General features: G+C 41.5%; 1 protein-coding gene across 1 annotated transcript in view; it reads left to right on the top strand.

Moving 5' to 3' along the window:
• The window catches only part of irs1 (insulin receptor substrate 1), an 88,562-nt gene extending 74,415 nt beyond the window's left edge, over window positions 1–14,147 (top strand). The window contains exons 2-3 of the mRNA XM_082956132.1: window positions 10,841–10,902; window positions 11,124–14,147. Of these exons, the coding sequence (XP_082812258.1) occupies window positions 10,841–10,902; window positions 11,124–11,183 (122 nt within the window). The 3' untranslated portion in view covers window positions 11,184–14,147. The remainder of the gene's footprint in view (window positions 1–10,840; window positions 10,903–11,123) is intronic.
• Window positions 14,148–15,015: the final 868 nt, after the last annotated feature.

Here is a 15,015-nt window from a genome sequence, read left to right as displayed (position 1 = left end):
CAAAGGTTGAAATTTGACAGCTGCCGCTGGTAGTAGACATTGGAGTGGGTCAGATTAGGGGTGTACATCACCCCCTGTAGATCCACAGAAATGACATGGCAGTCAGCATTGGCTTTAGCCCACTCAGTGTCACTTTGAAGCTGTGTGTAGGCCTTTTCGGCTTTTCGATGGTGTAACTCACTTTCAACTGCAATCTTCCTCTTGTCCTCTTCAGATGTTGCTGCTGACATCTTAGTGAAGAATGCGTCACATTTGCCACAGGTGTCACTCCTGGGTTGGCCGAAATTGAGACTCTGCTGTTTGAAAATGTCCCTATAAACCCAGAATTTTGCAGATGATGTGGTATTCTTCTCTTTGTAGAACATATACATTTATTGATAGTAAAACATATACTGTAGCACATTCAGGGTATTGCTTGATCAGGACCCCCATCTTTCACACACTCCTAACCTATACACAGAATGAGTTTGTATTGCACCATTGTGTAACACTGCACTTTTAGAGTTAACGTTAATGTACGTATCATTACTGTCAAAGTTAAACTATGCAAGTGTTCAATATAGCTATTATAATAGGAGTTTTGTCCTATTTCTAACCTGTTCTAAGCCGGAGATAATCAACACTTGTTGTTTCTCATATGGGACAGTGTAGAAACTGTTGAACAGATGCAGCTTGCGCTCATCAGTCAACTTTCCACAATCCTTTCTGCACGTCGTGGAACAAACACGCACTTCCCTGCAGGATACAGTGTAACGTTACATATAACTAACTAGCTACTGTAGCCATGTCGAATCATCCGGTGGATGGAGAAAAAGTAGCTAGCTATGTTTCTTCTATAATCTAGCAATAACATTTGTAACGATAATGTATAAATTATTAGCCAACGAACTTTAGCTAATGTTTTCTCTATAGTTACAAATTTGACAACCCAGAACATACATGTTAGTTACTGTACTCTATAGCTAGCTAGCTTGATTGTTTGATATACGGTTCTTCCACATACCTCTTTTGAACAGCTTTTCCCAGTTTTTTTTCTTGACCCTTACGATTTGTATAGGGTTTTCCCGCATTCCGTAAGATCTTCCTTTGTCTGTCTTTCCATTCTTTTAGTTTTGTTTTACGTTTCTTTCCCACATTTCGGCGATTTTCATCAGCAACATAAAAGTTGTGCGCTTGTCCGTCCATTCTGAGTGGTGCACATAAACGGTTATTCCACGAGAGCCTATCTTTAAAGTAAAAATTATTGTTAATTAGCGCGTGGAAAGCTTGTGAAACCGGTTCACTATAGAAAAAGGGTGTCCAATAATGATTTTTCATGCATCTCTCTTTTTTTTGAAAAATGTCACATATATGGTTCTTCGTCTGTATGATTCAATTGTTTGGGCCTTCCTCTGACACTGCTTAGTATATAAGTCCTGGATGTCAGGAAGCTTGGCCCCAGTGATGTACTGGGCTGTACACACTACCCTCTGTGCCTTACGGTCAGATGCCGAGGAGTTGCCATACCAGGCGGTGTTGCATTCGGTCAGGATGTCCTCGATGATGCAGCTGAGAACTTTCTGAGAATCTGGGGACCCATGCCAAATCTTTTCAGTCTCCTGAGGGGAAAATGTGTTGTCGTGCACTCTTCACGACTGTCTTGGTGTATTTTGACCGTGATAGTTTGGTGATGTGGACACCAAGGAACTTAACTCTCGACCCGCTCTACTTCAGTCCAGTTGATTTTAAAGGGGCCTTTTCGACCCTCCTTTACCTATAGTCCATGATCAGCTCCTTTTGTCTTGCTCACACTGAGAGAGAGGATGTTTTCCTGGCACCACACTGTCAGGTCTCTGACTTCCTCCCTATAGGCTGTCTCATTGTTGTCGGTGACCATGCCACTTATGTTGTCAGAAAACTTAATGATGACGTTGGGGTCGTGCACAGTCGTGGGTGAACAGGGAGTACAGGAGGGACCTAAGCATGCACCCCTGAGGTGCCCAAGTGTTGAGGATCAGCGTGGCAGATGTGTTGTTGCCTACTCTTACCTGGGGGCGGCCCGTCAGGAAGTCCAGGATCCAGTTGCAGAGGGAGGTGTTTAGTCCCAGGTTCCTTAGCTTAGTGATGAGCTTTGTGGGCACTATGGTGTTGAATGCTGAGCTGTAGTCAATGAACAGCATTCTGACATAGGTGTTCCTTTTGTCCAGGTGGGAAAGGGCAGTGCGGAGTGAGGTTGAGATTGCGGTATCTGTGGATCTGTTGGGGCGGTATGCAAATTGGAGTGGGTATAGGGTTTCTGGCATGACGTGAGTGCTACAGGGCGGTAATCATTTTGGCAGATTACCTTCGTTTTCTTGGGCACAGGGACCATGGTGGTCTGTTTGAAACATGTAGGTATTACAGACTCGGCCAGGGAGATTAAAAATGTTGTCAGTTGGTCCGCGCAAGCTTTGAGTACACGTCCTGGTAATCCGTCTGCTCCTCGACTTTGTGAATGTTGACCTGTTTAACTTGTTAGGGATCAGCCCCGTTTCTTTCAATTTTCGCCTAAAATGACATACCCAAATCTAACTGCCTGTAGCAAGGATATGCATATTCTTGATACCATTTGAAAGGAAACACTTTGAAGTTTGTGGAAATGTGAAATGAATGTAAGAGGATATAACACAATAGATCTGGTAGAGGAAAATACAAAGAAGAAAAAGTTTTTTTGTTTGTATTCTTGTTGTACCAGCATCTCTGAAATGCAAGAGAGGTAAAATATACTAACAGGAGACCCGACAAGAATGCTGATCCAATGTCTCCAAACACAGTGGTGAAATATTTAAGATAAGTGCCAAGTTAGCAGCCAACACTGATCTAATGTCATAAGTGAACACACCACAAACACAAAGTAAAAAAAATGTACACATTATTTACAATGACTGTACTTACAACACACCCTCTACACAAGATTGTGCTGCTGGTCCCAAGTCCCTTTCAGCTGTAAATCACTTACCATCCTCTACTTGTAGGCTGGGTGTGTATTCACACCTCTAGATGGCCGGGCGGGGGTTTGTTGTGGAGCCAGAGAGAGCAGCAGTCACTCTAAGTGAGGGATGGAGGACTTGAAGTCAGTATTTACCACCCAAAAAAATTGATAAGTACTCAAGTCTATTACTTATTATATTGAACCTTTTATTTTAGCAATACATCAACTAAACAACATCTATAAACATATTATATTGAGTGGAGAACACTGTGGTTTAGGTTGTGTACCAATTATTTTTGTATTTTTTATTAACCTTTATTTAACTAGGCAATTCAGTACAAATTCTTATTTACAATGACGCCAAACCCGGACAACGCTGGGCCAATTGTGCGCCTCTCTATGGGACTCCCAATCACGGCCAGATGTGATGCAGCCTGGATTCGAATCAGGTACACCAGTGTGTTAGATGACTGTGCCAGTCGGGTGCCCAATGTGTATTGTATGTTGACTTTGACATGTTGTTGTGGCTTTCGGATTTACAATATAAAAGAATATGAAGACTTGTATTTCACTTACCAGTCTAACGTTTCCTCTCATTTAGCTGTTGTCTGTTACATTTTTCTGGAAGAATGTCGTCCAAAGTCTGTATACTTGGACTTTGATTTAGCTTTTCCAGTATTAGTAGCCATATTGTAAGTTCAACATTTGCAAAACACTTAGTTTTCATAACACAGATATCGCTCCCTTACTAAAATTCGTGTCCTATTGGATATACTAAATGCCGAACGATATAGTAAAGTCTGGTTACATTTTAGGGTATCAGGAATAAATACGAATGTAATTTGACTGGTTGAAACAACGTTTAGCGTTAGATTTTCACAGATTCCTTTCTTTGCAAGTTGAAAAAGTGGAAATACAAAATTGATCGTGCATGCTATATGGACCTTTTCAGGATATGAAAAAGGATTTTATCTAACTAAACGATACAGCATGTTATCTCTGGGACCCTTAGGATGACAAATCAGAGCAAGATTTCAGAATGTAAGTACATATTTCACCTTTAGATGTGACTGTATCAAACCTGTCACGGCAAAGTGTTTTGTTGTTTTGTGCTCTCCTCAAACAATAGCATGGCATTTTTTCGCTGTAATAGCTACTGTAAATTGGACAATGCAATTAGATTAACAAGAATTTAAGCTTTCAGCAATATAAGACACTTACATGTACGGACATTTTTTCCCCCCGCTAAAATCTGCGTTCATGACATTGCGCTACATGATTTACAACTGTCCCGTTGACCGATCCCAAAGAAATTAAGAATTTATGTGTTATGGCTTTTCAACATCTGCAATATCATGGATTGAGTTATCTATCTAATAGAACTCAGAGGGTTTTCTTTAATGGTAGATCCTCTAATGTCAAACATGTAAAGTGTGGTGTACCGTAAGCCGCTTATCTAGGCCCTCTACTCTTTTTTGTTGTTGTTGTATTTTTACAATTTATTATTATTATTTTTTACCTTTATTTAACTAGGCAAGTCAGTAAAGAACAAATTCTTATTTACAATGACGGCCTAGGAACAGTGGGATAACTGCCTTGTTCAGGGGGAGAACGACAGATCTTTACCTTGTCAGGGATTCTATCTTGCAACCTTTTGGTTACTAGTCCAATGCTCTAACCACTAGGCTACCTGCCGCCCCAATGACCTGCGATTAAACAAGCCTGTGTGTCCATGTATGCTGCTGATTCAAAGCTATGCGCATCAGCAACCAATATAAGTGTGAAGTCACTGAAACCTTTAACAAAGAGTTGCAGTTAGTTTTAGAATGGGTGGCCAGTAATAAACTAGTCCTGAACATTTCTAAAACTAAGAGCATTGTATTTGGTAAAAAGTATTCCCTAAGTTCTAGACCTCAGCTGAATCTGGTAATTAGTGGTGTGGCTGTTGAACAAGTTGAGGAGACTAAATGACTTGGTGTTACCTTAGATTGTTAACTGTCATGGTCAAAACATATAGATTCAATGGTTGTAAAGATGAGAGGTCTGTCCATGATAAAGACATGCTCTGCTTTTTTGACACCACACTCCACAAAGCAAGTTCTGCAGGCTCTAGTTCTCATTAATAATGATTATTGTCCAGTCAATATGCTTATGTGCTGCAAAAAAGGACCAAGTTAAACAGCAACTGGCCCAGAACATAGAGGCACGTTTTTGGTCTTCATTGTAATCAGAGGGGTAATATCAATACTATGCATGCCAGTCTCTCATGAAAGACAGACTGCATCACTTCTTGTTTTTATAAAAAACAATGTGTTGGAAATTCCAAATTTGTTGCATTGTCAACTTACGCACAGCACTGACACACACACTTACCCTACCAGACATGGCACCAGGGTCTTTTCACACTCCCCAGGTCTAGAACAAATTCAAGGAAATGTACAGTATTATACAGAGCCATGATTGCAAGGAACGACCTTCCATCTCATATAGCGCAAGTGAACAACAAACATGGTTTCAAAAAACAAATATAGCAACTAGGGATGCACCGATATGATAGTTTTGGCTGATACCAATATTTTTCTTGCCAAAAAAAACGATATAAAAAAATTGCTGCCTTTTAAGCATTCTAGTACAGTTAAATAGTTGAAACACTCGCGCACACACACTGACCAAAAAGTTATTTTGTTGGCATGTCCCCATTACCGGTAAAACATAATCAAAACCTATTTCTTTCACTTACTTGCTGTGCTGTTTCATTGTTCATTTGTTCAGTCATTTCATTCTCAACCAGGATTTCATCATACATGTCAAGCAGTGAAGTTTCAGCTCTGTCTGTCTGTGGCCTCTTCTTTCGTGGGTCCTCTTCGTCTGTGCGCACTGTCACTGTGTCCGTTTCCATCTTGTCAAGCTGTGTCTGTAACATTTCACGTAAACACGGTTTCTTGTCTGCATCGAAGTAGCAGTCCTTGTACCTAGCATCGAGCGCGGTGGCGACACAGTTAAGTGGCTCAGAGAATGCCACCGAATCGCTTGTTCACAGCCTCTTGTAGAGTACTTTTGCAAGTTTTAACCCCGCGGTCTGTGTCGGCAGTTTTGTTGAGCAGGCGTTTCAATGCCATGACTGAGGGTATCATGTCTGCTGCGGACTCAGTTGATGAGCTTATTTCTCGATTCTGTTATTCAAATGGAGCTAGGAGTTTGTTCATGTTTCTAAGTTTAAAACATATTTTCAAATGCCATTTTAAATGGCAGCAGCGGTATGAGAACTAGCACATTCTTGAGCTTGCAATACGGCTTTCCTCAGTACGAAATCCTCGTCGACCCACTGTGCTGTCAGACTCAGCATGCTCATGAGGCTGAAATTGCTGGTCCAAATGTTTTATTAACCTTTATTTAACTAGGCAATTCAGTACAAATTCTTATTTAGTAAGTAAGACTAGCTGTCACCATTGTCATCAGCTAATGGGGATCCTAATAAAAATAAATCCACCTACCTTTGGGAATGACTTGGATATCAACAGTGAATAGTTCTCTAAACAATCATTCTCACGATAGCACATTGCTTATAGTAAGTGACAAATATCAAAGCTAAGCAGGTCTGGGCTTGGGTAAAACCCTTGATGGGAGACTGAAGGGATAGCTGTAGATAGATCAACTCTCCAGTATGAGGTTCTGCCCAGCCTATAGTTGTGTTCTTTGCGTTGAAGATCTAATGGCATTTATAAGGTACAAATTAAACATATTTTATATTAAGTTTATCTATGTTTTAAATTGGTTACCATAATGACATAATCCTGTGTTAGTTGTTTTGATAATTTCTTTCTAATCCAATTTCTTTTCCACGTAGATTCCACGTCACTGTGCAGACAAGTTACGTTGAAATGTTGATTCAACTAGTTTGTGCCCAGTGGGATGCCGCAGTTCTTTAGTCAAGGATTTGTGTGTACAGTCGTGCCCAAACATTTTGAGAATGACACAAATATTAATTTCCACAAATTTTGCTGCTTCAGATATTTTTATCAGATGTTACTATGGAATACTGAAGTATAATTACAAGCATTTCATAAGTGTCAGACTTTTATTGACAAAAACATGAAGTTGATGCAAAGAGTCAATATTTGCAGGTTGACCCTTCTTTTTCAAGACCTCTGCAATCCGCCCTGGCATGCTGTCAATTAACTTCTGGGCCACATCCGGACTGATGGCAGCCCATTCTTGCATAATCAATCCTTTTAGTTTGTCAGAATTTGTGGGTTTTTGTTTGTTCAAACCGCCTCTTGAGGATTGACCACATATTCTCAATGGGATTAAGATCTGGGGAGTTCTCTGGCCATGGACACAAAATATCGATGTTTTGTTCCCCGAGCCACTTAGTTATCACTTTTGCCTTATGGCAAGGTGCTCCATCATGCTGGAAAAGGCATTGTTCGCCACCAAACTGTTCCTGGATGGTTGGGAGAAGTTGCTCTCGGAGAATGTGTTGGTACCATTCTTTATTCATGGGTGTGTTCTTAGGCAAAATTGTGAGTGAGCCCAATCCCTTGGCTGAGAAGCAACCCCACACATGAATGGTCTCAGGATGCTTTACTGTTGATGGTAGCGCTCACCTTGTCTTCTCCGGACAAGCTTTTTTTCTGGATGCCCCAAACAATCGGAAAGGGGATTCATCAGAGAAAATGACTTTACCCCAGTCCTCAGCAGTCCAATCCCTGTACCTTTTGCAGAATATCAGTCTGTCCCTGATGTTTTTCCTGGAGAGAAGTGGCTTCTTCGCTGCCCTTCTTGACACCAGGCCATCCTCCAAAAGTCTTCACCTCACTGTGCGTGCAAATGCACTCACACCTGCCTGCTGCCATTCCTGAGCAAGCTCTGTACTGGTGGTACCCCGATCCCGCAGCTGAATCAACTTTAGGAGACGGTCCTGGCGCTTGCTGGACTTTCTTGGGCGCCCTGAAGCCTTCTTCACAACAATTGAACCGCTCTCCTTGAAGTTCTTGATGATCCGATAAATGGTTGATTTAGGTGCAATCTTACTGGCAGCAATATCCTTGCCTGTGAAGCCCTTTTTGTGCAAAGCAATGATGATGGCACGTGTTTCCTTGCAGGTAACCATGGTTGACAGAGGAAGAACAATGATTTCAAGCACCACCCTCCTTTTGAAGCTTCCAGTCTGTTATTCGAACTCAATCAGCATGACAGAGTGATCTCCAGCCTTGTCCTTGTCAACACTCACCTGTGTTAACGAGAGAATCACTGACATGATGTCAGCTGGTCCTTTTGTGGCAGGGCTGAAATGCAGTGGAAATGTTTTTGTGGATTCAGTTAATTTGCACAGCAAAGAGGGACTTCGCAATTAATTGCAATTCATCTGATCACTCTTCATAACATTCTGGAGTATATGCAAATTGCCGTCACACAAACTGAGGCAGCAATATTTTTGAAAATTTATATTTGTGTCATTCTCAACTTTTGGCCATGACTGTATAGGTGATAGAGGAAGCAGCAGTGAAATGCTTGTTAGTGGATAAAGTGTCCCATAGGGGACCACACACTCCCACCTGGAAAACTACCAGCAGTGATAGAAGCAGCTATATCCAGCTCTTCCTCACACTGACTAAAGTGCCTGGCGAGCGCTTGAATGCCGTCTTCGGCACTACAGTTGAAGTTGGAAGTTTACATACACTTAGGTTGGAGTCATTAAAACCCGTTTTTCAACCACTCCACAAATTTCTTGTTAACAACTATAGTTTTGGCAAGTCGGTTAGAACATCTGTTTTGTGTATGACACAAGTAATTTTTCCAACAATTGTTTACAGACAGATTATTTCACACTTCCAGTCAGAAGTTTACATACACTAAGTTGACTGTGCCATTAATCAGCTTGGGAAATTCCAGAAAATGATGTCATGTCTTTAAAAGCTTCTGATAGGCTAATTGACATCATTTGAGTCAATTGGAGGTGTACCTGTGGATATATTTCAAGGCCTACCTTCAAACTCAGTGCCTCTTTGCTTGACATCATGGGAAAATCAAAAGAAACCAGCCAAGACCTCAGAAAAAAAAGTGTAGACCTTCACAAGTCTGGTTCATCCTTGGGAGCAATTTCTAAATGCCTGAAGGTACCATGTTCATCTGTACAAACAATAGTACACAAGTATAAACACCATGGGACCACGAAGTCGTCATACCGCGCAGGAAGGAGACGCGTTCTGTCTCCTAGAGATGAATGTACTTTGGTGCGAAAAGTGCAAATCAATCCCAGAACAACAGCAAAGGAACTTGTGAAGATGCTGGAGGAAACAGGTACAAAAGTATATATATACACTGCTCAAAAAAATAAAGGGAACACTTAAACAACACAATGTAACTCCAAGTCAATCACACTTCTGTGAAATCAAACTGTCCACTTAGGAAGCAACACTGATTGACAATAAATTTCACATGCTGTTGTGCAAATGGAATAGACAACAGGTGGAAATTATAGGCAATTAGCAAGACACCCCCAATAAAGGAGTGGTTCTGCAGGTGGGGACCACAGACCACTTCTCAGTTCCTATGCTTCCTGGCTGATGTTTTGGTCACTTTTGAATGCTGGCGGTGCTTTCACTCTAGTGGTAGCATGAGACGGAGTCTACAACCCACACAAGTGGCTCAGGTAGTGCAGCTCATCCAGGATGGCACATCAATGCGAGCTGTGGCAAGAAGGTTTGCTGTGTCTGTCAGCGTAGTGTCCAAAGCATGAAGGCGCTGCCAGGAGACAGGCCAGTACATCAGGAGACGTGGAGGAGGGCAACAACCCAGCAGCAGGACCGCTACCTCTGCCTTTGTGCAAGGAGGAGCAGGAGGAGCACTGCCAGAGCTCTGCAAGATGACCTCCAGCAGGCCACAAATGTGCATGTGTCTGCTCAAACGGTCAGAAACAGACTCCATGAGGGTGGTATGAGGGCCTGACGTCCACAGGTGGGGGTTGTGCTTACAGCCCAACACCGTGCAGGACGTTTGGCATTAGCCAGAGAACACCAAGATTGGCAAATTCGCCACTGGCACCCTGTGCTCTTCACAGATGAAGCAGGTTCACACTGAGCACATGTGACAGACGTGACAGAGTCTGGAGACGCCGTGGAGAACGTTCTGCTGCCTGCAACATCCTCCAGCATGACCGGTTTGGCGGTGGGTCAGTCATGGTGTGGGGTGGCATTTCTTTGGGGGGCCGCACAGCCCTCCATGGGCTCGCCAGAGGTAGCCTGACTGCCATTAGATACCGAGATGAATTCCTCAGACCCCTTGTGAGACCATATGCTGGTGCGGTTGGCCCTGGGTTCCTCCTAATGCAAGACAATGCTAGACCTCATGTGGCTGGAGTGTGTCAGCAGTTCCTGCAAGAGGAAGGCATTGATGCTATGGACTGGCCCGCCCGTTCCCCAGACCTGAATCCAATTGAGCACATCTGGGACATCATGTCTCGCTCCATCCACCAACGACACGTTGCACCACAGACTGTCCAGGAGTTGTGTATATAGATCGATCTATATATATATATAGATATATATATAGATATATATATAGAGATATATATATATATATATATATATATTATATATATATATATATCTCGATCTATATCTATATCTGGATCAGATAGGCTAGAGGGAAGGACTAGGAACAGGACATTCCTACAGCCCTGTCACACACAAACACACAGTTTAGGGGTGCTTTGTGTGGGGGGGTTGAGTGGGAGATGCATATAGGAAGGTTGCAGGGAGATGCCTACCCCTATACGCCAATTGGTTTGGTCACCCAAATCTATCACTCCCACCCCATATCCTCCTGTGTGCTATTGCTGGTTGCCAGGGAAACGGTGATGCTGATTTATCAACCTTTTTCTCTTAGACCCAGACAGCCCAGGAAAGTTGAGGGAGGGAGAGAGACTGTCTGGTTGCACACTGTTCCTGGTAAGTCCATGAACCCTAACTCCGATCACCCTCCTCATGGCCTCAGGTTTTCAAGATGAGCTGATTTTCTCACTCTCACTCTCACTCTCTCTCTCTCACACTCTCTCTCACACTCTCTCTCACACTCACTAACAAACAAAATAAACATGGCTTTGTATTGTCGTCTTTCAGGTGGAATCTGTTATCTCTTTTCTAAAATGTCTCTTTTTTTTCTCTAACAGAATGAAGATGGGTGCTCTCCAGTGAATTTAGACTTCCTTGTCATAGAACAGACCTCATAGAATGGACCTCACAAATTCACAACCAGACCTCACCAGTCAGGCCCCGCAAACCAGACTGAACAAAACTATTACTGGACATTACAATCTAGACCTCATTATCTGGATTTCACAATCCTTACTTCTTCATCTGGATTTTGCAATCCAGATTTCACAGCTTGGTCTTTGTAAACCAAACCTCACAATCCATAACCTGGACCTCACAACCTGGACCTGCAGTGTTGATGCTGTAACCCAGCCTCAACGCACCACTTCCTCAGGCAACAAAGCGGCAAACCTGCCCAGTCTCACCTGAGGACTGCCCAGTCTCAAACCTGCCCAGTCCTCCACGTCATATTTCATTTTTTTTCACTTATTGGCTTTTTGTTGCTTTTGTTTCTTGTTACGGTCATTTACATTTATTTACATTTTGGCCAGTTTGGCTTCCAGGCCAGTGTCCCCACCACACAACTCTGATGCTTCCACAGCATCATACCATGCCTCCAAATGGCTACAGTAGTCACTAGTGTTACTTGAACTTTGTCTTCTGTTACATGCTACTGGGTCCTTCCATGTCCCTGTCCGCAACAAATTGTGCTTCATTCTAGTAGTTTGTAAATAGGTTCTCTAGAGGATCCTCTTAAATAATGTGGTACATGATATATAGACACACAATGCCAATAGTGTTGTGTCATCTATACATCCAGTCAGGCAGGAATAGTCCCATATCTGAGCTGTTGGTACTAATACTGACACGGTATAACTGTCTAGCTGTAACCCGTAATGGCTTTCACAGATCTAATGGCAGAGCAACTCTATGTTGCTGTGGATTTCTAACATTTCTATTTTGTAACAACGGAAAGTTGTCACTGGTACAGCATTGTTACCAAGTATGTGGTTGGAGCATATCATATCAACTCTTAGGGCTACATTGTAACAGTCTCTTCCGTAGAGGCACCTCTGTAAAGGCTTGGAAGCCAGTAAAGTTGCTTGCGACATTTTCATTTTATTTTTGCAGAAAAACATGGACTGTAATAGGTTCACACAAAAAAAGGGCATATTTTCTGTCATACTTGCTGCTGATGACTTTGACAAACAATCTCTGTAAATTATTGAATATATAACGTCAATTGTTTGTTTTAAAAGTCAAGATTATTTAACATGGTTTATATTGGTACTTTTTTGCTTTTTGAACTGAAACATGTCCAATATTTTTGTATTCCTTATTAATGGGAAATCTGCTTCTTACATATAATCCTATATATTCCTGTCCACCTCATGGGTTTTTGCTCTTTTGTTGAACATTTTGAATGTTGTTAAGTGGATTCTAGGTACTACCCATGTTAAACAAGAACCCCACTCCTCCAAACACGCACCAGCACCATCCCAATGGGCCTGTTCCTGAGAGCGTTATACTCCTGTTTCTCTGTAACACTATAGGCTACAGCTGTGTTGCTCTGTAATTCTGTAGGCTGCAATTGTGTATTTTTCTAACTGGATTGGCTGCAGTTGGGTCTATCTGTAATCTAATAGGTTGTGTTCCCTGCGGCCACCAAACTTCACCTGAATGCTACTTACGTGCATGGGCATATTCAGTACTGTGTAGTTCCGAAACACAATGTAGAAAACAAATTGTGCTCTATTCCTCATAATGGGGAACAGCAAGACGAGATGAAGCTCAAACCTCTCCACCAACCCTGTCTTCCACTGTAAATAATGTGTTGTAAGACAACAGATGATAGAAATAATAAATGGATGGGTTGGAACGACTGAATAGGACGTCAATGTGAACAACATTTATGAGTGAATGTTATATAAGAACTATCAACTGAACAATTGAAGAATTAATTAATTAATAAACGGATGAATGGATGTACAAATTAGCGGATGAGTAAATAAACGCATTAAAGAATGACAGGGATAGCAAGAGCATCAATATACTGTAGCATGGGGCTTTGCATTCTCATTTACCCCCGTGCCCATTGTTAGGTTCTGACTGAGTGAAAACAACGGAAAACTACTCGAAGCTCAAACCAAGTTTATTCACCCACTGGGTCAAACAGCTGAAAAGACAAAAACATGTTTCTACCAGCACAAGTATTTATACCCTCCTATTAGGCGGAGTCTCCTCTTTGCAGATCTAGACAGCCAATACATCTCTGTTGCTAGGCAGGAACTTAGGTGGTGTGTGTTAAAAAAAAAAATCCTTGGCAGTTCTATTACCTCAGCCCACATTCCTCACTCCTCCCTAATGCAAGGCTATCCAACCTTATCAATGACTGAAACTAGACTGTTACCCTTTGGCCCTCTCCATAGAATCAATGAGATTTAACAATAGCATAAAACATGTAAAGTAGTTCTAGTAGTGTATGATGACATGGTCTAAGATGTTTCTACAACTTGATTGGAGTCCGCTTGTGGTAAATTCAATTGATTGGACATGATTTGGAAAGGCACACACCTGTCTATATAAGGTTCCACAGTTGACAGTGCATGTCAGAGGAAAAAACCAAGCCATGAGGTTGGAGGAATTGTCCGTTGAGCTCTGAGACAGGATTGTGTCGAGGCAAAGATATGGGGAAGGGTACCAAATATTTATAAACTTGTATTGTTAGATTTAACAATAACGTTATACATGTAAAGTAGTAGTAGTATAGTAGGGTAAGAAACTCTCTGGAACCTCCGTAATAAAGTAGATATTTTTATATTTTCTTGTACAACGATGTCTTTATTCATTTGATGGCATTAAGTCATTTAGCAGACTTTATTACCGTAAATTCCGGACTATAAGCCGCAACTTTTTCCCCAGGCTTTGAACCTCGCGGCTTAAACAATGACGCGGCTAATATATGGATTTTTCCCGCTTTTAATTATTATTATTATTTAAAAAAAAATACATTCTGTGACGTGCTCAGTTTTTTGGCGGCATGAAGCTTTCATTAGACCAATGAAATTGCCGAACGGGTTAAGGTCAAACAACTTTTTTGTTTACTGTTTAGATTAAATCGAGCGCTCTCAAACTTCCCATCATTCTGATTACGGTAGTCATTTTGTCACCCTCATCATGGCAAAGACACGGAGAAATGCATATGATGCAGCTTTCAAGTTGAAGGCGATTGATCTGGCTGTTGGAAAAGGAAATAGAGCTGCTGCACGGGAGCTTGGTCTTAATGAGTCGATGATAAGACGTTGGAAACAGCAGCGTGAGGAATTGACTCAGTGCAAAACGACAACTAAAGCTTACTGCAATTATTTTTTTTATAACAAGCCGTGTTTCGTTAAAGCCTATTTATTTTTGTTACAAGCCGTGTTTCGTTAAAGCATATTTATTTTTGTTACAAGCCGTGTTTCATTAAAGCCTGTGCAAAAGTTCAGTTGTTTCAATGTACCGGTAGGCACCTGCGGCTTATAGACATGTGCGGCTTATTTATGTTCAAAATATTCTTTTTTTAATTCAGTGGGTGCGGCTTATATTCAGGTGCGCTTAATAGTCCGGAAATTACAGTACCCAGAGCGACTTACAATCAGGGCATTTAACTAAAGTAGGTATAACAACCACATATACAGTTGAAGTCGGAAGTTTACATACACTTAGGTTGGAGTCATTAAAACTCATTTTTCAACCACTCCACAAATTTCTTGTTAACAAACTATTGTTTTGGCAAGTCGGTTGGGACATCAACTTTGTTTAAGTCATTTTTCCAAAAACTGTTTACAGACAGATTATTTCAGTTTATTTTTTTTATTTTTTTTACATTTTAGCAGACGCTCTTATCCTGTTAGGGCTAGGGGGCAGTATTGACACGGCTGGATAAAAAACATACCCGATTTAATCTGGTTACCACTCCTACCCAGT

The sequence above is a fragment of the Salmo salar genome, chromosome 09, assembly GCF_965601325.2.
Source record: "Salmo salar chromosome 09, fSalSal1, whole genome shotgun sequence".
Classification (NCBI taxonomy): Eukaryota; Metazoa; Chordata; class Actinopteri; order Salmoniformes; family Salmonidae; genus Salmo; species Salmo salar.
Note: the sequence above shows the minus strand (reverse complement) of the source record. Positions and strands in the feature narration are given on the sequence as shown.